The sequence below is a fragment of the Mus caroli genome, chromosome 16 (assembly GCF_900094665.2).
Source record: "Mus caroli chromosome 16, CAROLI_EIJ_v1.1, whole genome shotgun sequence".
In the NCBI taxonomy this organism is placed as follows: domain Eukaryota; kingdom Metazoa; phylum Chordata; class Mammalia; order Rodentia; family Muridae; genus Mus; species Mus caroli.
This window is the reverse complement of record NC_034585.1, coordinates 13,494,038-13,517,187: the sequence shown is the minus strand read 5'-3', so window position 1 is coordinate 13,517,187 and position 23,150 is coordinate 13,494,038. Positions and strand designations below refer to the sequence as shown.

Genomic DNA, 23,150 nt, shown 5'->3' with positions numbered 1-23,150 from the left:
AAGAGACAGGTTAACAGAGATGAAACACAGTCCAATAAAAGGCCATCTAGAAAATAGATTAATTTGGAGGCTTGATTCTATGAAGTCAGCTAAAAATAAGGGGCAGTACTTTAAGTTTATTAGTAAAACCTCCAAAAGAAAACACAAATGTTTTGTGGACCGTTTTTTATGTGTAGCATTTTTAAATTATTAGTTTTTAAAGTCAGTTACTTTTTAATGGAAACAATTTGACCAAAAGTCTGTCACAGAATTCTGAGACCCTCCCCCCAAAAAAACCAATAGCTTGTACTTTGGCCATAAAGTAAGAAGACATCAGAGAAGGAACAAGTGTAAAAGCTACAGAACACAGTTATTTGGACCTCAATCCCTGGTCAGATATCCCACTGAATACCTCAGTAATTGAGAAGGAGAGATAAAGATACCTCCCTTCTCCCACTGTACAAGTGTCTTCCTATGGTATCCTATCCTCCTATGTACAGCTTCATATTAGAGGTAGCACCTTTGTTCTCAAAGAGCCACATTTGCTTCAATTACAGCATCCAAGAAGCTGCATATTTATTTTGCAAAAGGAATGTTACTGTGTTATTTAAAAAAAAAAAAAAAGAGTAGACAGCCAGCCCATCTTCTTCTTTCGTAACTCTCTTGCAGGTCACTTCCCAGGTGGGTTCTCATGTAGGAGAGAACAATGAGGAAATCCTGTTTTTCTCCACCCAATCGCCTACTCTAGCTATTCTACTTAGTATACAGAACCTTCACTGTGAACCTGGGTCTCTTCTTTAAAAGATAGCTTGTGTGACAATGAGGTGAAAACTCTGATGGTCACTGTCCCCTTGGGCTATGGATGGAGAATAGCCATGGCTTCCCCTAGTCTAGCACTGGGGACTGACTGAGGCCTCACACTATGAAAGCACTCTACCAGTGAGTTAGATTTCTAGCCCAGCTATTAGACTTAGCTATCACTAGTGAGGAAGAATACTATTAAGTTCTAAGTTCTGATTTACCTCAAGGTTTTCACTGTACATGCTATTTGACGTATTTCTATAACAGCCTTTTCTACCAGTGGCTGGAGTGGAACATGCCTTTTCTGCTACCCTCAGGAGGCAGAGGCAAAACTCTGAGTTTGAGGCCAGCCTGATCTACACAGTGAGTTCCAGGACAGCTAGAGATACACAGAGAAACCCTGTCTCAAAAACAAAAACAAACAGACTCGAATGAGAAAAGCAATGATTTCCCCCCACATCTGAGGGAGAGCACTCTTAGCCACTACCACTTTTTATGGTAGATCATTCCAATTCTGCATGATTTATTATTCAACTTCTTAACTCGTGTAATTCATAGTGCTTCTCTTTTGTAGCGATAACTCTTCATTCTAGGATTTGCCTTTAACCAAACCCAGTCTAGCCATCTTTTTTTCCTCTTCTCTTCTCTTCTCTTCTCTTCTCTTCTCTTCTCTTCTCTTTCTCCTCCTCTCCTCTCCTCTCCTCTCCTCCTCTCCCTCTCTCTCTTTACTTTCTAGACAGGGTTTCTCTGTGTAGCCCTGGCTACCCTGGAACTCAATCTGTAGACCAGGCTCGCCTCAAAGTCAGGAATCTGCCTGCCTCTGCCTCTCCATTGCTGGGATTAAAGGCATGCGCCACAGAACAAAAGAAAAAACCCTCCACAATAAAAAAACAACAAAACCCAAACAAGCCCATCATGCTTACAGATAAAGCCCCAGAGATACTCAGAATAACTCCATAAAAGAAGTCAGACCACTAGTGAAGTCCAAGCAGCCTCAGATGTCCTATAAGGGTCAGCATTCTCATCTGACCTCCCCTTGAACTATGGAAAAGGAAATGTTCCTAAAACTGTGTGTTGCATTTTGTATCCTTGTTTACAGGTGTACTACAATCATATAAGCTTCCTGATAACTCTGTGGACTCTGTTTAGCAAACAATGAGCACACTTACTTGTACTGATCACAACCCCCATTTTTCTGGTCCACCAGAAATACGCCAACAGAAGCTGCAAACGGAATCTAAAACCCCTTGTATGTTTTTGTGAACCTGAGAAATTAAGGGTCACCATGTAGTACCACAATGCGATACATATATGACTCCAGAGCTTGAGTAGGCGACTCTCCTCCACACTAGTATTTGCTCAAATGTCACACAGTACCTGCCAGCATACCCTATTCTGAGCGTATATCTTACTGCTGTGGTACATAAGAATCTCAGTGAAACACTACACTCATCGCTGGAATGAAATGCTCTCTATGCCAATGATATACTCCAGATATCAACCTTAAAAATAGGAAATGAAACCAGCTATTGTGAAACATGCCAATAATAAAAATCTGAAGAGAATGAGGCAGGAGAATGGAGTTTGGGATCAGCTTCATACCATGCTGGGTGTTGTACACATCTACTGTACGTATCTATTATTAACTAACTCTTGGGAAGTGGATGCATGAATTTGAGGCCAGCTTGAGTTATAGTAAGACCTTGTTTTAAAATAACAAAAAGCCCGCTTTAGCTAGACCAACACAAGGTTGCCCATACCTTATTTAAAGCCAATCTCTTTAACTTATAAGTGATTGCTTAGTTCCCAGTATTGCCCTCAAACAAAAAAGAATGCAGTACTTTGCCTGCCTCTCCTTTCGACTGTTATTTCTCTGGTCTTCTAGCCAGAGAACGCCCAAAAGGCCCTCTCTTATGAAACCCCATTTATTCTTGGAGGGCTGGCATGGGCACCAACTTCCTCTGATTTTATTTCTTCCCTTTGCATTTGAATACTACCTCCTATATGCCGCAGCACATGCTATCAATTATACGCTGTTTGCTGGGTTCCCATCTCTCCATTTTCCGATTTCAGAGCAGACATTGCCCTGGCACCTAACAAAGCTTCACCCAGGAATGTTATTTAACTGAGAACTCAAATGATTATTCTTACACACCTACATATAAAGTTTCTTTACTGATATATAATTCATATAAAGCATACAATGCTTTAATATTAATATTTAATATTACAGTCACAGAGTTCTGAAACTTTAGAACAATATAAAAAGTTGCCAAATTAGTACCATCTCCCCTAACACTATCAATTATAAACAACTCATTGTACAGATCTACATTTTATCCATAATTAGATACCTGACTTCCATTTTTCTGTGACAATGAATTACACTATAATGAGTACTTGTGTACACGTGTTTGTATGAATACACATTTTCATTTTACTAAGGTACATACTTGGAAAAAGACTTTGTCAATGTTACCTTTCCTTTTTCTTGAGACAGAGTTTCATTATGGAGTCCTCACTGGCCTGGAACTTACTATGCACATCAGGCTGCTCTTAAACTCCCAAAGATCTGCTTGCCCCTGCCTCCCAGTGCTGGGATTTGAGGCATATGCCACCATACCTGACACTGATTATAACCAATCCGGTGTCACTGTCACTGTGAGCCTTGTTGTTTTCTTGATACAGAGAATTAAAAACAAAAATAACACATATGATGATGTACACATAAAGTATATACATATGAGAGCTACTAATTTTGCTACAGTGGCTACTGTCTCTGAAGGAAGGATGGGCTAAAAAAGGAATGAGACTCATACTGTATATCTATATTTTTCTATAAAATGTTTGTCTATCTGATAGTTTCCAATATAAATAACAAGACTTCAAAGTTGCCTTTAAAAGTACACATCATCCTGAGAGTAAATGACTTAGCTGACCTTGAGATCACACGTGGTGTTCAGCAGGAGGTTGGAAGGCTTGAGGTCACGGTGCAGAACATTAGCTGAATGGATATATTTTAATCCTCTCAGGATCTGATAGAGAAAATAGCAGATATGGTCATTGCTGAGGTGCTGTGTCTTCAAGAGCTTGTAAAGATCTGTCTCCATGAGGTCCTGTACTATATATCTGTTTGACAGGAGGTTAAGGTGAAACACTACCAGTTGCTCACACTTAGCAAAGCACTGAAACAAATTCAATTTCTCTTAACCCTCTCCCCATATAGCTTCAGACACAGCTGGGCCATCAAAAGAAAGAGACTGAAGAGAACATGACATACTCTCTTTCCAAACTGTCCACTATTAACCAATTTCCTCCAAAGGTTAAAGAGCATGGTAGCCAACAAACATCAACATCCATCTCTTTGGCCCAGAAGCAATGTGTAATTGTAATGGCACTGTTTTCTTTGCTTCTTGTCACCAATATTCTCACAGAACAACCTAGAAGTACAGGCCTAGAAATAGCACTGCCATTGAGTCCAATCTCTGCCTTTCTTCCTCATTCTCTAAATTCTGCACATGTATTGTAAGACCATAGGAAGGTGTGTAAAGAAGTTGATGATGAGCTGGGCGTGGTGGCACATGCCTTTAATCCCAGCACTCGGGAGGTAGAGGCAGGCGGATTTCTGAGTTTGAGGCCAGCCTGGTCTACAAAGTGAGTTCCAGGACAGCCAGAGCTATACAGAGAAACCCTGTCTCGGGAAAAAAAAAAAAAAGAAGAAGTTGATGATGATAGGTTCTGCTCTTTAACCTCCACTGCCTAAGCACCTAAAACTTCAGCTAAGCCACATTATTTCTTATGAAAATTAAACTGTATTAACCTTTTGCCTTTAACATTACCATAATGATGTTTTATTAGGGGAATTTTTGCGTTTATTTTTATGCATAAATACTATTCTATTTTCTACAGGCTAAATGAGATCAGTCCCATGCTTGAGTTAAGCAAACTTTAGTTATTAAAAGGTGTTCTTCTATGACAAAAGGTAACAAGAGCAACAGGTGCAGCAACAGGAGGCTTTCCCTTACACCACCACCCCCACTTACTAACAGACGTGCTTACAAAGACAAAGGCTGCCTAGAAACATGGAGCTGCTGTTCCTAGAGGTCCTAGGAGGTGGACTCTTTTAGACCAGCTCACCACTGATATCTAATGCTGGCTACAATTACATGTATCAGAGTTGATCTGGTCTTCAAGACCTTGAGGCCCAGTCTATTCTATTTTTGTTTTGTTTGAGATAGGATTTCTCTGTGAGGCCCTGGCTTTCCTGGAACTCTTTGTAAACCAGGTTGGCCTTGAGCTTAGAGATCCACCTGCTACCACCTCCCAAGAGCTGGGATTAAAGTGCATCACTGTGCTCGAGCCAGTTACTTTAAAGATAAGGAAGCTGAGGCTGAAAGAGGAGCACACTAGGACTGTCTGGAAGACACTGATCTGGTCAAGTGTATATCTAGAGTACCTTCTTCCTGTTGTGAAAGCTTGTTTGACTCCCTTTTCACTATCATAACAGTCATCATGGGATTGGAAATTACATGAATCAACTTTCCAAAACTAAGATTAAAGAAAACCATACAGAAACCGACAGAGAAAACACTCAACTTATAGAAAGCATATTAAAACTAGTTATAAGAAAAAAGATAGGGCTGGTAAGATGGCTCAGTGGGTAAGAGCACCCGACTGCTCTTCTGAAGGTCCAGAGTTCAAATCCCAGCAACCACATGGTGGCTAACAACCATCTGTAACGAGATCTGGCGCCCTCTTCTGGAGTGTCTGAAGACAGCTACAGTGTACTTACATATAATAAATAAATAAATCTTTAAAAAAAATAAAAAAGATAAAATTTTTAAAAATCCTTTAAATACTAGGTAAGCGCAAACATTATAATCTCCTCTTAGCATACTTTTACATATACGGGAAGAGTGATTAAAACACTCTTTGTGCAGCCTGGCAGTGGTGGCGCACACCTTTAATCCCAGCACTTGGGAGGCAGAGGCAGGCAGATTTCTGAATTTGAGGCCAGCCTGGTCTACAGAGTGAAACCCTGTCTGAAAAAACCCCAACCAAACAACCAAACAACCCCCCCCCCCAACAAACAAAACAGAAACAACAAAAAAACCCTCTGTGCACTTTTTCTTGATTCCAAGTTATTTACTCTACTAAGTGACCAAGCAGCAGTGGCAGCAGCTAACTTTAGAAAAGGATACACATCTTTCATTTGCTCAATGGTTGGTGCCCGGATGATGTCATTGATGCCGATGATGTTCTCATGTCTGAAGCGCAGTAAGATTTTTATCTCTCTTAGGGTTCTTTGACAGTAGGTTTGGTGCTCAAAAGGACTGATTTTCTTGATAGCAACTCGAACTTTGTTGAGATTATCATAAGCAGAGCTAAAAAAAAAAAAGAAAGTATGTATATGAAAATTAAAAATAGCTCACTGAATTACTTGGTAGAAGGAACACAAACTTGTAAAGTATTGAAGTTTTAACATCTGTCACATCTGTATTGATAATTAGTTGATACCTATGTAAGCAGCAGATGTGCTACCCCCCAAAAAGATAAAGTAGCAGCAGATGCTGAACCTGACATTTAAGAGCTGCATGGCCTGTTCACAAGACAAATGCTCACTTCTATAAACCTGACACAGGTTTCCAGGAAACAAAACAAAACCAACCAACCAACCAACCAACCAACCAACCAACCAACCAACCAAAGAAAACCACCACATTTTCCTACTGACTTAAAGAGCAGATAACACTTTGATGAAAATACCATTTCTGCCTCCAAAACAACTATCCATAGTTGTTACTGAATTCTCTGACACAGCAGAAACACCAAATACCACCAACCACATCTTTATCCCTAAACAAACAAACAAACAAACAAACAAACAAACAAACAACAGTTTCAGAAAGCTTTACTGCCCTTTATCAACCTCTTCCTCCGCCTCTAAATTATATTTTATGTGTATGGATGTTTTGTCTCCACACATATCTGTGCACCTCATGTGTACAGTGGCTTTGGCGAGCATCAGATCCTTTGGAACTAGAGTTCCAGGCAGTTGCTAGCTGCCATATGGGTGCTGGAAATAGAACCTGGGACAAGAGCAGCTATCTCTCCAGCCCAATTACCAACTTTCTTACAAGCAAAACACAGGTCTATCTTTGGTTGTTACTAGGATAATTTTGTAACAAAATCTACAAAGTAACCTTCACAGCCATAGGATGGGAGTTTTTTCCACGCTATACTTAAGACCCAACTACATAATCCTGAACAGAAGCAAGAGAAATCTTGCTTTTAATTTTAGGATGGTTTAAAAATTTAAATATAACTACTATCTTTTTTGGGGGTGGTGGTTGTCATGGGCCAACAATTTACCTAAATATTTTCTACAAAAGCATTTTATATTAATGTCAACATCTGACCAATGACTAAAGCACTAAAAATACTGGCAAGCAATAAAATATTTCCTTGTTTCCTTACTAAGTGCTGAAAAAAATGAAATGGTATTTATTGACTGTCACTACTGATGCCTCTGACTGAGTGTATCCGAAGTCTGTTTTAGGAGTAGACTTGTCAGTGGCTGCAACCATCTCACATGCTGTGCTGTCCCAAAGCACTTTGAAATGCTACACAGTTCTTAAACAGGATGACTATTTAAATATACACAGTTCTTAAGCAGGATGACTATTTAAACATTATTTTCCTTGGTTTGGTAGACTAGGGCCCAAAGCAGTGGTTCTTGAGGAGGCAAGCAAAAGCTTGTATAGTTTAGGCAAGTGTACTCAATATTGGGATCTACTTTTAAAGATAAACACCCCCTTTGATAATCATAACAAGAGGGAGTTTACAGTTAAAACAGGTTTGGGATTGTTGGCTCTGTGCTAGAAAGCTGCCTGGTAGCAGCATAAAGCCCTGGAATTTGATCCTTCAGCATGGTAAAAGTTAAAATTAAGTAAAAGGAAACTTGTAAAACACTGGCCAGAAGAAATTCGACATTATAAATTCTTATTTTTTATAGAACACATTAGTCAAATCTGGTTTGCTTTACAAAATTATAATCTACCAGGACTGGTTTTCATTTATTTATTTTTATGGCAGGGTCTTTCTTGCTCTGACTGTTCAGGAACTCAGATTAGGTACCTCTGCCTCAAGAGCTAGGATTAAAGGTATGGGCACCACAATGGGCTTATCTAAAAGTGCTGTTAGAAAAGAATTAAGCATCAGTGTGGCCTCCTATTGTATCACCCGACTTGACAGTGAAATAACCAAACTGACTTCTTTAGTGAAAGTGTGACACCATCTTCTTCCACCGTCACCTTCTGACTCTGCTCAGAGTGTGGCCAGATCTTGTTAACACAGGCAGACATACATGCAGGCAAAACACTCATATGCATATAAATAAAATACAATCAAAAAGAAAAGGCAAAGAGAGCCTACCTAGAGCATCTGCCCTTATGGCGCACATCAATCATCCCAGCATTATCTTTGAGTTTGAGGCCAGTCTGGTCTATATATTGCAAGTTCCAGGACAGCCAATGAGAGAACCTGCCTCAAAATGCAGTGGGTGGGGTAGAGACATGGCTCAGTGGTAAAAAGTTCATAATGTTCTTCCAGAAGGTTCAAGTTCAGTTCAGAGCACAATTCCTGGATTAGGTTTGAGGCCTGCTCTACAGAAGAGCTGTGTCTGGTACTATAAATCTAGTAAAAAAGTCCATGGTCAGGAAAATTATATGTATACTAACTCCCTTTCCTAATTCTGTTAACTCAACATCTACTAATATCTTGCTAAATGGACCTGTTATTAAACTGCTTTTTAAATATATTGATACCCTTAATTCTCAATGCTTCAGTCAAGCTTGGAAGAGAAACTTCTTTCTGTAGTAGTGGGTAAGCTAGCAGGCAATGCAGACACTTTCAAGTGGCCAAAGCACTGAAAGTGACCGCTGAATGCTCAGCTCTCATTTGGACATCTGTATCATGCTCCCCAAGGCTCAGAAAGTATCATGGAGGATGGCAGAAAACACGTAAGAGCTGGAAGATGGGGAAGAAAGAATGCTGTGAAAGGTTGCATATGCTCAAGCCAATCAACACGTCAGCATGAATGAGCAAAGGGCTCAGGATGATCTGATGAGAACAGTTAAGGAGCAATTGGCAAATGATGGCTGCTGAGAGAAGTGACTTTTTTTCTTTGTGGGAATAGCCGATGGTGGGTTGCCTAGTTTCTGGTAGATGCCCCACCCCACCCCCTACATTCATGTCTATGTAGGTTGGATGCAAAAGTTATAAGAAAAACACAAGTATAAGACAGTGGGAGGAGAGATATGGTTTGGATATGACCTAGGTACATTGCATATATGCACAAAATCATCCAAAGTACATAGAAGAATTTAAATGTGTGTGTCTAGGACCTTTTGAATTCATGGTCTATTCCAGGACCGAGATGGGTTGGAACAGATTTAGAAGCACATTGACCAGCAAATAAGGGATTAAAAGCCCACAAATTCTGAATATTATTTAAGATGCTTTGTAAACATGGGGAAAAAAAGAGAGAATCAACATGAGTCAATTATGAACAAGTCATGGTAAACCAACTTCATTTCCTGTTTTGATAGGGTTACCATAGCAACAAGAGAGTACTGGTCACAGCTTCTGGAGAACTCAAACTACTTGAAATGTACTTCCCATTTGAGAGACTTCATCATGATAAGTGTGTTGGAGGGGGGAAAGTTCCTGCTCTTGAGAAGCTCTGAATTTAATGAGGAAAAGACACACACACCCACCCTACATATCCCACAAGCCTTACAGAAATACACTTGCTAAACACGAAGAGAATTTGGGTAAATTAATTCCAAATAAGGACAACAGAGAAAGAAATGAAAAGTTGGGTCCCGTGGTGCACATCTTTAATCCAAGCACCCAGGAGGCAGAGGCAGTCAGGACTATATGGAGAAACTCAGCTCAGGAAAAAACAAAGACCAAAAAACAGGCCAACTGAGTCTACAAAGGGAGTGCAAAGCACTCATATATACAACAAGACCCTGTCTAAAAGAAGAAAGAGGGCTGGACAGTGGTGGTGCACACCTTTAATCCCAGCACTTGGGAGGCAGAGGCAGGCAGATTTCTGAGTTCAAGGCCAGCCTGGTCTACAGAGTGAGTTCCAGACAGCCAGGGCCACACAGAGAAACCCTGTCTTGGAAAAAAAAAAAAAAAAGTTAAAAAGAAGAAAAAGGGAAAGCAGGATGGGGGAGTAGGGCAGCAAGTAGGCAGACTGCCCTATAGAAACCACATCCTATAGGAGTAGACTTTTTCTCTTAAATGTATTTATTTATTGTACATATGTATACTCATGGTTGCTGGGAATTGAACTTAGGACCCCTGGAAGAACGGTCAGTGCTCTTAACCACTAGGCCATTCTCTCCAGCCCTAGGAATAGACTTTTTTCACAAAAGCAGGGGTACAAGCAATTTAGAAACATATGGAAAGAAAAGGGGCCAGAATGACTATGGGACCACTGACCTCACCCGCACCATCCCTTTCCAGAAGGAACCATGCTCACCCACAGCCCCCACAGCACCCCCCCCCCCAATTTCTCTCTCAGAAACTATGCAATTCATGTGCAGCAGGACACTCTTGTTCTGGAGCTCCATTGAGGAGAACATTGTGGCCAAGTAAAGAGCAGAGCTGCTGTGGGTGTGCTCTCCTGTCGGCACAGAACTCTAAGAAGCTTAACAATTTTCTAGTTAAGCCTGACCTTTGAGGTCATTAAGAAAATATAATACTCATCACAGTAAGAACATATATTCCATTTACTATTTCTTAACTTGATTTTTATAGTATGCGGGACTCCATAGCTTTGCCCTAGGTCTTACAAACAACAGAGGCAGAAATGGGTGGGAGGTATATCCCTCTAACATAGGACTCAAGAATGATTTACATATGTACATGTATATGTTTGTATATATGAACAAATGAATATGATGAGGATGGACCCCTGTGTATTGTAGGCAAGCATTCTACATCAAGTTACATCCCTTGCCTATCTGACTTAGAGATATCTAAAGATGACTGGGGATCATGTGCTGGATACCATGGTTCTCAGAAGTGTAAGAGTCACAGCAGCCATAGCAGGTTTCACTGTTAAGGGGAAAAGCTGGGAAGAGATCTGGGGACATGACTCAGAACAAGTAATGATAAATCAGTTAAGGGTAGTAAGAAACTACAACAATAAAAGACTAAGAACCCTTATCCAACTATTAAACTATGTGTTTACTCAAAAAGACTAAGAGGGGAAGAGAACAGTATTTCAGAAGTCAGAAACTTGAAACTGAGATAGAGAAGGCTAAGAACTGAGAAGCATTCTCTCAGTCTACAGTGAAATGAGTTTGGATGACTTTGGTGCTATAAGAAAACAAAGGGAAGGCAGATATGAGTGGAAAGAAAAGTGCTTCTTAAAAAATGATAATAGAACAGGGGGAAGGATGACTAGAAAATGCAGGTAGGCTACTGTGAGGTATTATGAAGAAAGTAGGCGAATTAAGGTTGGGGACTAGTGGGGTGAAAAAGAAAGTTCCCAATGGACAAGCAGAGGGAAGGGCAAGGGGAAATCATGTCAACTAAGACGAAAGTGTACCAAGTTCCTCAGTGACTAGGACACAGGTTGATTGCCACAATCTGGCTTATACTCACATCCATTCATGCAAGATGCCCAAAACAATGAGAACAGGTCTATTTCCCCTTCCACCTTGTTCTTCGTGACAGGTTCTCTCTGCATAGGCTTGGCTGTCCTGGAACTTGATTTGTAAACCAGGTTGACCTCTGCCTCCAGAGTGCTAAGATTAAAGGTATATACACCCTGCCCCCTAGCTCAATGTTATTTCAAATGTAGTCTTTGAAATTGTCCCAAAGTTTGAGGACAAAATGAAAAAAGTTACTTTATATAGGAGAAACCAAGCAGATACCCTCTCCCAAGTGGCTAGAAGGAAGCATGTACCTTCCAATAGGAAGGAATAAGAAAGAGTTCCTTCCATTTCTAAGATACCTGTGTAAGATTTTTTTCCCCATCAAGTCCAGGATCCCAAACAAAAACGAGAAAACCCACAAATGGAATAAAGACATGGTGCCTCAGGATGAGACTTGAGGGATTTCCTCAGCCTAAAAAGCAAAGCAAATGCAGATCTAATTCATCCCTTATCAGCAGAGCCTCTCCCTGCCTCCAACTTGTGTATAAGCTGCAAGCGCTTAGCTACTTGCTTAAAACTATTTATCTAGAAGAGACTATATATACGTGTGTGTGTGTGTGTGTGTGTGTGTGAATTGAGACATGCAGTAACAAGAATGAATCTGAAGAAAACTGAATGAATCCGAAGAAAATAACTTATTTTCTACTCCATATGCTGTGGAATAATATATATGAAATTCTAGGAAAGCTGTAGGTACCCCCTCTTGACAAAAAGTCCATCTGTGCTTACTTGAGGCATAGACTCACTGTAAAGGAGCAAGAGAATTTTTTTGGTGATATAAATTTCTGTGACTTCACTGTGCTGGTGGAGACAGTTACACAAGTACATATAGGTATCAAGACTTAATTATATAAAGAAGCATTAAAATGGGACATGGTGGTACACACCTTTGATCCTAATACATGGGAAGCAGAGGTGGGCAAGCTCTGTGAGCTTGGGGCTAGTCTGGTCTACACAATGAGTACCAGGACAGCCAGAGCTACATAGATCCTGCCTTACAAAGTAAACCAACCAACCAATCAAAATAACAAACAACAAAAACCCCAATGACAACGTTTTATCTTTTTTCTTTTTCTTGGTGTTGAGAATTGAATTCAGAACTTCACATACTCTTAAGCACAGCCATACATACCCTAAGCCACTTTTCCACTCCCAAAAATGCTTTTTATTACATAAAAATTATACTTTGAAGGGGATGTTTAAGACTGAGGAGACTGGAGAACAATAGCCCAGTTGGCAAAATGTGTGTCATATGAGCGTGAGAATTGGAGTTCAGATCCCTAGCACCCACATGAGAACCAAGGCACAGTGGTTTGCGTGTTCATAATCTCAGTCCTGGGAAGGTGGAGACAGGCAGATTCCAGAAAATGGCAGGCCAGCCCTAGGTTTCAGGAAGAAATTCTGTTTCAAAAAAAAAACAAAAAACAAAAATAGGCTGGAGAGATAGCTCAACAGTTGAGAACGCTTGCTGCTCTTTCAGAGAACCCACATCGGTGCTTACAACCACCTCTATCTCCAGTCCCAGGGGACCAAATGTCCACCTTTGACTTCCATGTGCACTCATATATACACCTATGGCACTAACACATAGGACATCCTATAGACACATAGGATGGATGGATGGATGGATGGATAGAGCCAGGCAGATTTCTGAGTTTGAGGCTAGTGTGGTCTACACAGAGAAACCCTGTCTAAAACAAAAACACCCCCTACACCAGCCAAAAGCAAATCTTTTAAAGACCAGAAGTTAGAGAGGCTTCTGAGGAACAATATATGCACACACATGCACCTGTTAAGAACTCATTGACTGTCTTCCAGAGGTTCTGAGTTCAATCCCCAGCAACTACATGGTGGCTCACAACCATCTGAAATGGGATCTATAGGTGTGTCAGAAGACAGCTACAGTGTACTCGTATAAATGAAATAATAATTTTTAAAAAGCACCTTTATTATTATTATTAACAACAAAAAAAGCACCTTTATACACTGAGCTGTGATACAAAATTAAGGGGCTGATTTCCTTGTGGCTAACACTAAAGGCAATTTCAACGGAAATGTTCCAAACAGGTTTTGAATAATGACGACATCTTTAGAACAAATGACTACCCCTCCACAAGCCTCCTGTTTTGATGTGGAATTTCTGATTACATTTAGCTTTCCATCTTATCTCTCTAGCTACTTGTCATGCAGCCATATCTTACAGCAGAAGCTCAGAAATATTTGTCTGAATAAAGTAGTTATGTAAAAGCACCACATACTGTACACAATGCTAAGCAACTAAAGTGCTACCTATCAACTGTGAATGGGTTATTTTTAGAGGAAGCCATTAAGCTGTTCTCTAAGCCTCCCATTTTGGTGAACTTTAATTATCTGAACACAAAACTACAGTACTTCATTGCACAGATAAAAATTAACTTGTCTTCAGATATTAAACAAGTTAGACTGATCCAAATTAATGTTCCAAAAATAAGCAGGTAGACAATAATGACTGCTTTAAAAAGTATTCCTTACTTTAACTTGGTTCTCTCATAGTTGAGGAAGACACTGCATCTGGGTTTTTGCCCTTTTCTTTTTAAATAAAGTTCAAACCATTAAATAAGAAAACGGAAGAATAAAAGCTGGCCTAAAGTGATCCTGGCTCTGAAACCAACAGTAATAAGTGCTTTGGATTTACTCAGATGACTAGTGTATATGTTCCAATACATTACAGAAACTGCCGTTTAAAATCTGATGCCATATGTATGTAGTCTCTCTAGAGGAAGGTGCTCTGGAGAGTCCAGAGCACACACAAATGTTGATAGCTACAGATGGATGCATCCATTTTGCAATGTCATCTGGCTTTAAAAATCTTAAAAAAAAAAATAAATAAACATATTGGCTCACACTTTTAATCCCTACAGTAGAAAGAAGGCAGAGAGGCAGTTGTAAGTTTGAGACTAGCCTGGTCTATTACAGCGATTTCCAGGGAGGTCAGATGCATAGTAACACTGTCAAAAAACAAAAACACCATCAAGTCCTCAAAAAACGTATTTATTTACTACTTTTTGTGTAGTGTGAACCTTCATGAATTCATGTGCACAACAAGCATGCAGGAATTTATGGAGGCCAGAAGCAGAGAAACAAGATCAGCTAGGACTATAGTCACAGATAATTTTGAGTCATATGTCAATGTTGGGAACTGAAGTTGGGTCCTCTGTGAGGCAGCCAGTGTTCTTCACATTAACCCCGCCCCAATTACTATTACATTTTCCAATGTGGTATTCAAAAAGGAACAAGTCTGTGAAAAAAGAAAATAGCATTCCACTCAAGAGATCTGAGTTTTAGTCCTCACCTAGATACGCCTTTCAATGTGTTATGATATTGCTAAGTTAAACAGTAAAAAACATCTCTGCCCACATCGGTAACACATAAAACTGGAACAATACAGAGAAGATCAGCATGGTGCAGATGACATACAAATCCGTCAGTATCCCACTTCTTTTTTTTTTTTCCATTTTTTTTAATTAGGTATTTTCCTCATTTACCTTTCCAATACTATCCAAAAAGTCCCCAACACCCCCCCCCACACTCCCCTACCCACCCACTCCCACTTTTTGGCCCTGGCGTTCCCCTGTACTGGGGCATATAAAGTTTGCAAGTCCAATGGGCCTCTCTTTCCAGTGATGGCCGACTAGGCCATCTTTTGATACATATGCAGCTAGAGTCAAGAGCTCTGGGGTACTGGTTAGTTCATAATGTTGTTCCACCTATAGGGTTGCAGATCCCTTTAGCTTCTTGGGTACTTTCTCTAGCTCCTCCAAGTATCCCACTTCTTAAAAAAGAAAAAAAAACTTTGGTTGTCAACCTGAGTACAGCTGGAACTACCTAAAACCCAAGTGGCTGGGTATACCTGTGAGGGATTTTTCTTGACTAAAACATTTGAGGTGGGAAGAGTCACCTTTAATCTGGGCCACACCTGCTGGACATGGAAGGAAGTGCTTGCTCTTTCTGCCTGCTTGCCCTCATCCTCAAAGGCAAGTGCATCCTTCACTGGCATTAGAACCTCCTACCTTGAGGTACTCGAGTGTATGATGGAATCATCTCAGACGTCCAGCCTCATGGACAGAACAACTTTTGGATTCTTGGACTTTTCATTGGGAAACAAGCATTGTTGGACTAGTCAGACCATATCATTCTAATAAACTAATAAATCCCACATGAAACAGATAGGTTGTCATTCTATCAGGTCTGTTTCTCTGGAGAACCCTAACTAAAACACCACCTAAATGTTCACTGGGCAGAGGGCACACCCTGTATGGCATACCCTGCAGCTGATAAATGACTGAGGAAGACAGGTGTGGTGGTGCAAGTTTCTAATTCCAGTATTTGGGAGGTAGAGACAGAAGGATGACCCAGCAGTCTGGGCTCCACAAGGATGACCCAGCAGTCTGGGCTCCACAGTGATACCCTTGTTTCCAAAAACAAACAAACAAACAAACAAACAATAAATAACAAAAATAACCCACCAAACCCAAAGAATGATTAAGAGCTCTAATAACCAGTAGGAAATGAATCCTAAGACTATTACATGAGAAGAGTAAAGTTTAACCAGTGATGGTGGTGCACAACTTGAATCCCAGTAGAGGTAGAGGTAGGCAGATCTCTAAGTTCAAGGCCGGCCTGTTCTACATTGTGAATTCCAAGATGGCCAGCACTACATGGAAAAGCCCTGTCTTGAACCTTCAAAATAAAATAGCTGTATTTGTAATAATTTTAGGGTATTCCATCCCTTCTTCTGGCCTCTGTGGGCACTAGCCATGCAACACACTACACAGATAAACATGCAGACAAAATACACACACACACTAATGGAAGATGCATTAATTACTGAGTAATACACAGAGTACTATGAAACCAGACATTTCTATGTCCATGCACACCTTTGTAGATGGTTGTGCAAGGAAAGCAAGATAGCAAGAAAGGAGAAGAGGTGTGTGCCACAGAGCAAAAGTGGGCTAGTATTTGGAGAAGAAGAGGGCCAACAGAGGGGAGAGGGAAGATGGGGGAAGGCAATGGTTGAGAATAAAAGGAGGAGTGTCAAACCTGTGGCACATTAAAATATGGATGAAACTTGAGACTATTATCCTAAGCCAAAAGTCCAGTTCATAAAGAGAAATATTGTATAAGTCCATCCAAAGGTACTTTAAGACAATTTCACAGAATAATAGACTAACTGTTATCTAAGAACCCCAAATGGAAAAAAATATATAAATTAAATAAATTAATAAGTTAATTGTAACACAAATGAATTAAGAGACCCACAGTAGGAACAATAGGGAAAATTCTCTCAACCAGTACTGGATACTTTAAAGCTAAAGGGATGAGGAGCTGAATGAACTATACACAGATCCCAAAACTTTTTTTTTAAGATTTATTTATTTATTCATTTAATATATGTGAGTACACTGTAGCTGTCTTCAGACACACCAGAAGAGGCCATAGGATTCCCTTACAGATGGTTGTGAGCCACCATGTGGTTGCTGGGAATTGAACTCAGGACCTCTGGAAGAGCAGTTAGTGCTCTTAACCTCTCCAGCCCCAAGATCCTGAAACTATTATTTGAATATTAGGGACAAACAAGTAAGGAAAACAGAAAATGAGAGCCATACTGGTGAAAGAATTACAAATAAGGGAGAAAGCTAAACTTGTGCAGTGTTAAAATCTCGGGTATCAGTAAGAAGTTAAGATTCCTGCTTTTGAGATAAGGGTTCACTACTGTAGCCCTGGCTGGCCTCAAATTCACAGAAATCTTATTGTCTCTGCCTTTTGACTGCTAAGATTAAATTGTGAGTGACACCCAGCCAAGAAGTCAGTTAACACAAACAGAAATACAAACATATGCAATATGTAGGTTAGTATGCACACACTTTCTGAGCTGTCTTCAGAGAAGACCTATAAAAAATAGCATCCCAGCAGCAATAAACACACAGCTACTCAAGAAAAGGTGAGGCTTGTTGAAAGAACTTAGGCTGCCCTAAAAGAGCAAATGCTTAAGTTTAAGAATTTACACAAGGGAGGTAGAGGTAGAGTTTGAGGCCAACCTGGTCTACAGAGCTAATTCTAGGACAGCCAGGTCTATACAAGAGAAACCCTGACTCAAAAGACAAAACAAAACAAAACAAAAAAGATTTTCAACAAAGAAGTAACAGAACTGGATTACAGTTTGTGAAATAAAACAGATAAATTGCCGCATAAATGGAAGAGACAGGCCTTTCTTACAAAAGTAGTCCCATCAGCAAAGAAGGAAGAACTGAACTGATGTAGTGCCTATAACCACAGGGTGCAGCAGCTGACTCTTTGTAAATGGGAAAGGTCCTTGGTGAAAACTGCAAGTTTTTCTCATAGGTTACAATGAGAACAGAGGTAGGGGTTAAAAGAAAGATTAAGAGTTAAAAACATCAGTCTGAAGCACTGAGGAAGAGAAATAAGAGGGCCTGTAGTTGGCTCTGAGACACCCAAGCTACGCAGCTAGAAGGAACAGAGCTCCGAGCAGTAATCACAGGCCAGCTGCCACTCCTTCCCCTGAAAGCCCCTAAGGGAACACATGTAAAGCATGTGTATCCTTTCATGTATTCTCATGTCTTATGCAGCAATGGTATAGACCAAACAAATACTGTACAAATGTCAATGTAATTGGCCCCCATAGGACCATAGGGAGTGTCACTATTTGGAGCTGTGGCCTTGTTGGAGGAAGTGTGTGTCATTGTGGGGCAAGGGCCTTGAGGTCTTATATATGCTCAAGCCACACACAGTGACACAGTATCTTCTGTTGCCTTTGGATCAAGACACAGAACTCTCAGTTTTCTTCAGCACCATGTCTGCCTGGACCCTGCTCTGCTTTCTGCCATGATGATTATGGACTAAACCTGAAACTGTAAGCCAGTGCCAATTAAATGTTAGCCTTTATAAGAGCTCCCTTGGTCACAGAGTCTGCACATCAATTAAAACCCTAACTCAGAAAAATAGTTAACAGATGAAAATGTTCAGCTTCAGACAAGTCACCACCCAAATCATCCTGCATAAACTAACAAAGACTATAATTACATTTTAGTAGCTGTGATAGTTATTTCTCTGCCATGGTATGTCAATGTGAAAACATAGGCTAACTAACCTTCAGCGATACAAGTGCAGGGTTGACTAGTGGTGAACAGACAGTTAAAGTCAACAGCAAACAAAGCCAGAGTCAGAGATGGACAAGGGGCTTTAATCACTCCAGACTAGATGGACAGCTCAAGATCACATCATGAACATCTCCCTGGTTAGGCCAAGGAGATAAGCATAGAACTTAATGGCCCTCCCCTGGCTCAATCCAGGACAGCCCAGAGAACTAACCAATGTCAGCACAGATAACTTTGGTTTTTGTCCAGTTTCTGCCACTGCTTACACAGCCCCTGGGTGGGGAAGCTTGGTGCTTTTTCCTCTCCTTGAAACCTTCCCCGAACAGTTCTCCCACGGTTTCTTCATTTGTTCACTTTTTTGTTTTTTTAAAGATTTATTTATTTATTATATGTAAGTACACTGTAGCTGTCTTCAGACACTCCAGAAGAGGGAGTCAGATCTTGTTACGGATGGTTGTGAGCCACCATGTGGTTGCTGGGATTTGAACTCCTGACCTTCGGAAGAGCAGTCGGGTGCTCTTACCCACTGAGCCATCTCACCAGCCCCACGTTTTTTTTTTGTTGCTGGTTTTTTGTCTCCATCTCTCACTCTATTGTAATATTTCTTTTCCTTTTTTTCATTCTAGTCTGTCTTAAATCAGGATCTCACTATGTAATATTAGCTATATTACATATAGCTAATATACAGCTATATTACATATACATATACATATTACATATAGCTAATATACAGCTATATTACATATAGCTAATATAGAGTGCACTATGTAGACCAGATCAGCCATTAACTCAAGAGATCTGCCTGCTTCTGCCTCCCGAGTCAAAAGCTGTGCCACCATGCCCAACTATAATAATTCTTAATAAAGCCTGCTTCCAAATTTTATCTTCTCATAACAACTAAAGAGTAATACCCAATTTCTAATGGATAGATGTCTAATTATTTGAATACAGTTCAAATATCAGATAAAAATGGAAAACTTAGTAAGTAAAAGATTTAACTTTACAAATAAGGCATCAGGTTCTACCTGCTACTACCATACTCTTAAAAAAGGAGGAGGAGGAAGAAGAGGAAGAGGAGGAAGAAGAGGAGGAGGAGGAAGAAGAAGAGGAGGAGGAAGAAGAAGAGGAAGAAGAGGAGGAGGAGGAGGTAGCAGGCTGGCTTTTATTATATATAGCCTCAACTCTCTACATAGCCAAGGATGACCTTGCATTTCTAATCCTGTCCTGACATCCTGACTGCAAGAATTACAGGTGTGTAGCACGGTGTCCAGTTTATACAATGTTAAAGATTAAACTGAGTCTGTGTTTTGTACATGTATGGCAGGCACTCTACCAATCCAGCTCTGCCCTCAGACATCTATTTTATTAAAATAAAAGTAAAACATACAAGGAAAGAAAAACAAAGATACTGTTAAAAAGCTTACTTATCATAAATGCACACTGTTTATGGAGAAAAATCTGGTCATATATTACAAATATTTATTTGACCTAGGCTCTACTCATTTCAAAGTACAGTTAAGGACAAAAACAAAACAAAACAAAACAACAACAACAACAACAAAAAAAAAACCCAAAACCCGGTTTATTAAAAGTATCAAAACAGCTGGGGTATGCACAGTAGGCACCAGCCCAGCAGACTGTTTAGGCATGGTCTCACTGTTATTTCCTTGGCTGGCCCACCATACCCACACACTGGGAAGCAGAGGCAGGCAAATTGGATCTCTGAGTCTGCAGCTAGTCTGTTCTACTAAGATTGGAAAACCAAAACAAACAAACAAAAAATGGCAAAGTAACAGAAAGTCAAACAAAGGAGTGACAGTTAATTTGTTCTAAATAAAATATATCATTAGGTTGTTAGTACATGTTGTAGATGACTCACTCATAGCTATGTCACAATTAGTAGTAGTACATAAGCAGTACACAGGGCTAAAACAAAACAAGGGGCTAGATAAGATGACTCAGTGGACAAAGGTGCTTGCTACCCAAATCAAACCTGAAAACCTGAATACAATCAGAGGGACCCACATGGTAGAAGAGAAACAATTCCTGAAACCTGCCCTGACTTCCACATGCATCTCCCATGGTTTGAATGATAAAGGTTCCCACAGGCCCAGAAGGAGTAGCACAATTGGGAGGGTGGCCCTGTAGGATGAAGTGTGTCACTGTGCCTTTGAGGGCTTTGAGGTCTCAGTTGCTCAAGCTAGGCCCACTGTGGCATTCACTTCTGTTGTCTACGTGTATCAAAATGTAGAACTCTCAGCTCCTTCTCCAGCACCATGTCTGACTGTGTGTTGCCATGTTTCCTTCCATGACAAAAATGGACTAAACCTCTGACCTATAGGCCAGCCCCAATGAAATATTTTCCTTTATATGAGTTGTCTTGGTCATTGTGTTTTCTTCACAGCAATAAACCCTATGACAGTGAGTAAATAAAGAAATTCAATAACAGCTAAAACACTGGCTTAACCATAATGAGAGAGCAGTTTCTGCAGAGCAATAGAAACTTTAGCCTGAGTAAGGATAGGTAAAACACTGGGAACCTAAAGGAGAGACAACAATGGCTGAAGTGAACTGCCTTTACTTTTAGACTGCAGAGCTGTCAGCATTCTATGCAACACAACAACATTCAAGATAGCTCTGTATGTAATACAGGAGCACTCAAGAGCTAAGAATGAAGCTGGGTATGGTGGCCCACACCTTTAATCCCATTACTCTGGGAGGTAGAAACAGGAGACAGCCAAGGAGACAATAGTGAGACCATGCCTAAACAAACAAACAAACAAACAAACAAAACAGTCTGGTCTGGTGGAGGCTTTGTAGCAGTTTCTTCTGAGATTGTAATGCTGCAGGCTGTAAACAACTCAAGGGAACTTTATTGAGCAAGAGCTTGAAACTGACCAGATTCACTAGGCTCCTTTTCCATAAAATAAGCAATAAGAGATGAGAGTCCCTCTGAGGGTAGGCATGTGGCAGGCAAAGACTCTGAGTCCAAACCATGGGCCTGGAAAAAGCAGAAACCAGCCAAGTACCTACAAGAGGTTCAGACCAACTGAGGCACCTGGAAAGGAGACTCTCTAACTTACTGTGTTGCCTGCAGGTTGTGGATTCCAGTTTTGTGAACTGTATTGGGGTGGACATGATGATGTAGCTGTCTTTTAAGTCATTTCTGCTCCTTTAAGTAACCCCAATAAAACTCATGGGTTCACCAAGTGGGAATTGTGGGGTGAATAGATGTAAATCTTTCTTCTCCCAGGAGTTCTGTCAAACAACAGTGGTGCATTCCTATACTGGTATTCTAGGCAATGGAAGTAGTTCAAGGTCATTCTTACCCTCAAAGTAAATTGCAACTCAGGCTACCCTGGGCTACGGAATATCCTCTCGACCCCTCCAACCAACCAAAACTACCCATAAAGGATCAGGGGGAAATGTGGAGACAACTTTCTATTTAAAAAAAGGGGGCTGGGCGGTGGCGCACACCTTTAGTCCCAGAGCTTGGGAGGCAGAGGCAGGCGGATTTCTGAGTTCAAGGACAGCCTGGTCTACAAAGTGAGTTCCAAAACAGCCAGGGCTATACAGAGAAACCCTGTCTCGAAAAACCAAAGAAAGAAAAAAGAAAAAAGAAAAGAAAAAAGAAAAGGGGGGGGCCCTTTTTAATCATGAATTGTTGCAGGGGAAAAAGGTATTTGCCTCAGATAGAGGAAAAAGGATTCCAGAAACAAAAAGACCAAACATATTAAAAAGCATACATGGCTCTCCTGAGAAGAGACAGGTACAAGAAGAAGCTAGCTCAGGTGGAACAGTACACACAGAGCATCCCTGAGAGAACCCAAGAAGTGCACAATGACCAAAGCTAGTGTGTGGGACAGTTCAAGACTAGACAAGACTCCCAGCACCCACATGGTGCCTCACACTATGAACAACTCCAGTCTCTGGGGATCTGACACCCTCACCTCCTTGGGCACTGCATACAACTGTATAGTACACAGACATATATGCAGGTAAAACACTCATATACATAAAAGGCAAATAAAAAAAACTAACAAACTATTCACATGGTAATGTGTAATATAAGGTCATTTTCATACAACTGCATGTTATACAATGTTAAGCAAATTCCCTGCCCCATACCCGCTCCCCTCTGCAGCCTTCCCCTCCCCCCAGTCTTGTCTCCTTTCTCCAGACTGTTTTGCTACTTCTACTTTCATGTCACGAGTTTATGGCCATAAAAAAATCTAAGAACCACAAATGATTAAAAACAATGAACCAAACCAACCCAATCTACCTGGCTTAATTTGCTTAATGACTATCTTCAGTTGCATTTATAAAGTTTTCTGACACAGGCTACAGCATGGATAAATCTTGAGGACATTAAGACAATAAGAAATGAAATAAGCCAGTCATAAAAAGCCAAATTTACATGAAGCAGAATGGTAACTTCCGCCGGGCAGTGGTGGCACACGCTTTTGATCCCAGCACT

General features: G+C 40.5%; 1 protein-coding gene and 1 pseudogene across 2 annotated transcripts in view; one reads left to right on the top strand and one right to left on the bottom strand.

The window, feature by feature from the left end:
* The window catches only part of Mapk1 (mitogen-activated protein kinase 1), a 59,179-nt gene that overhangs the window by 24,320 nt on the left and 11,709 nt on the right, over positions 1-23,150 (bottom strand). For both annotated transcript variants that reach the window (XM_021184651.2, XM_021184652.2), the window contains exons 2-3: positions 5,982-6,164; positions 3,720-3,909 (exon numbers count right to left, since the gene is read on the bottom strand). In XM_021184651.2, the coding sequence (XP_021040310.1) occupies positions 3,720-3,909; positions 5,982-6,164 (373 nt within the window). The remainder of the gene's footprint in view (positions 1-3,719; positions 3,910-5,981; positions 6,165-23,150) is intronic.
* LOC115029597 lies at positions 14,907-14,998 on the top strand (annotated as a pseudogene).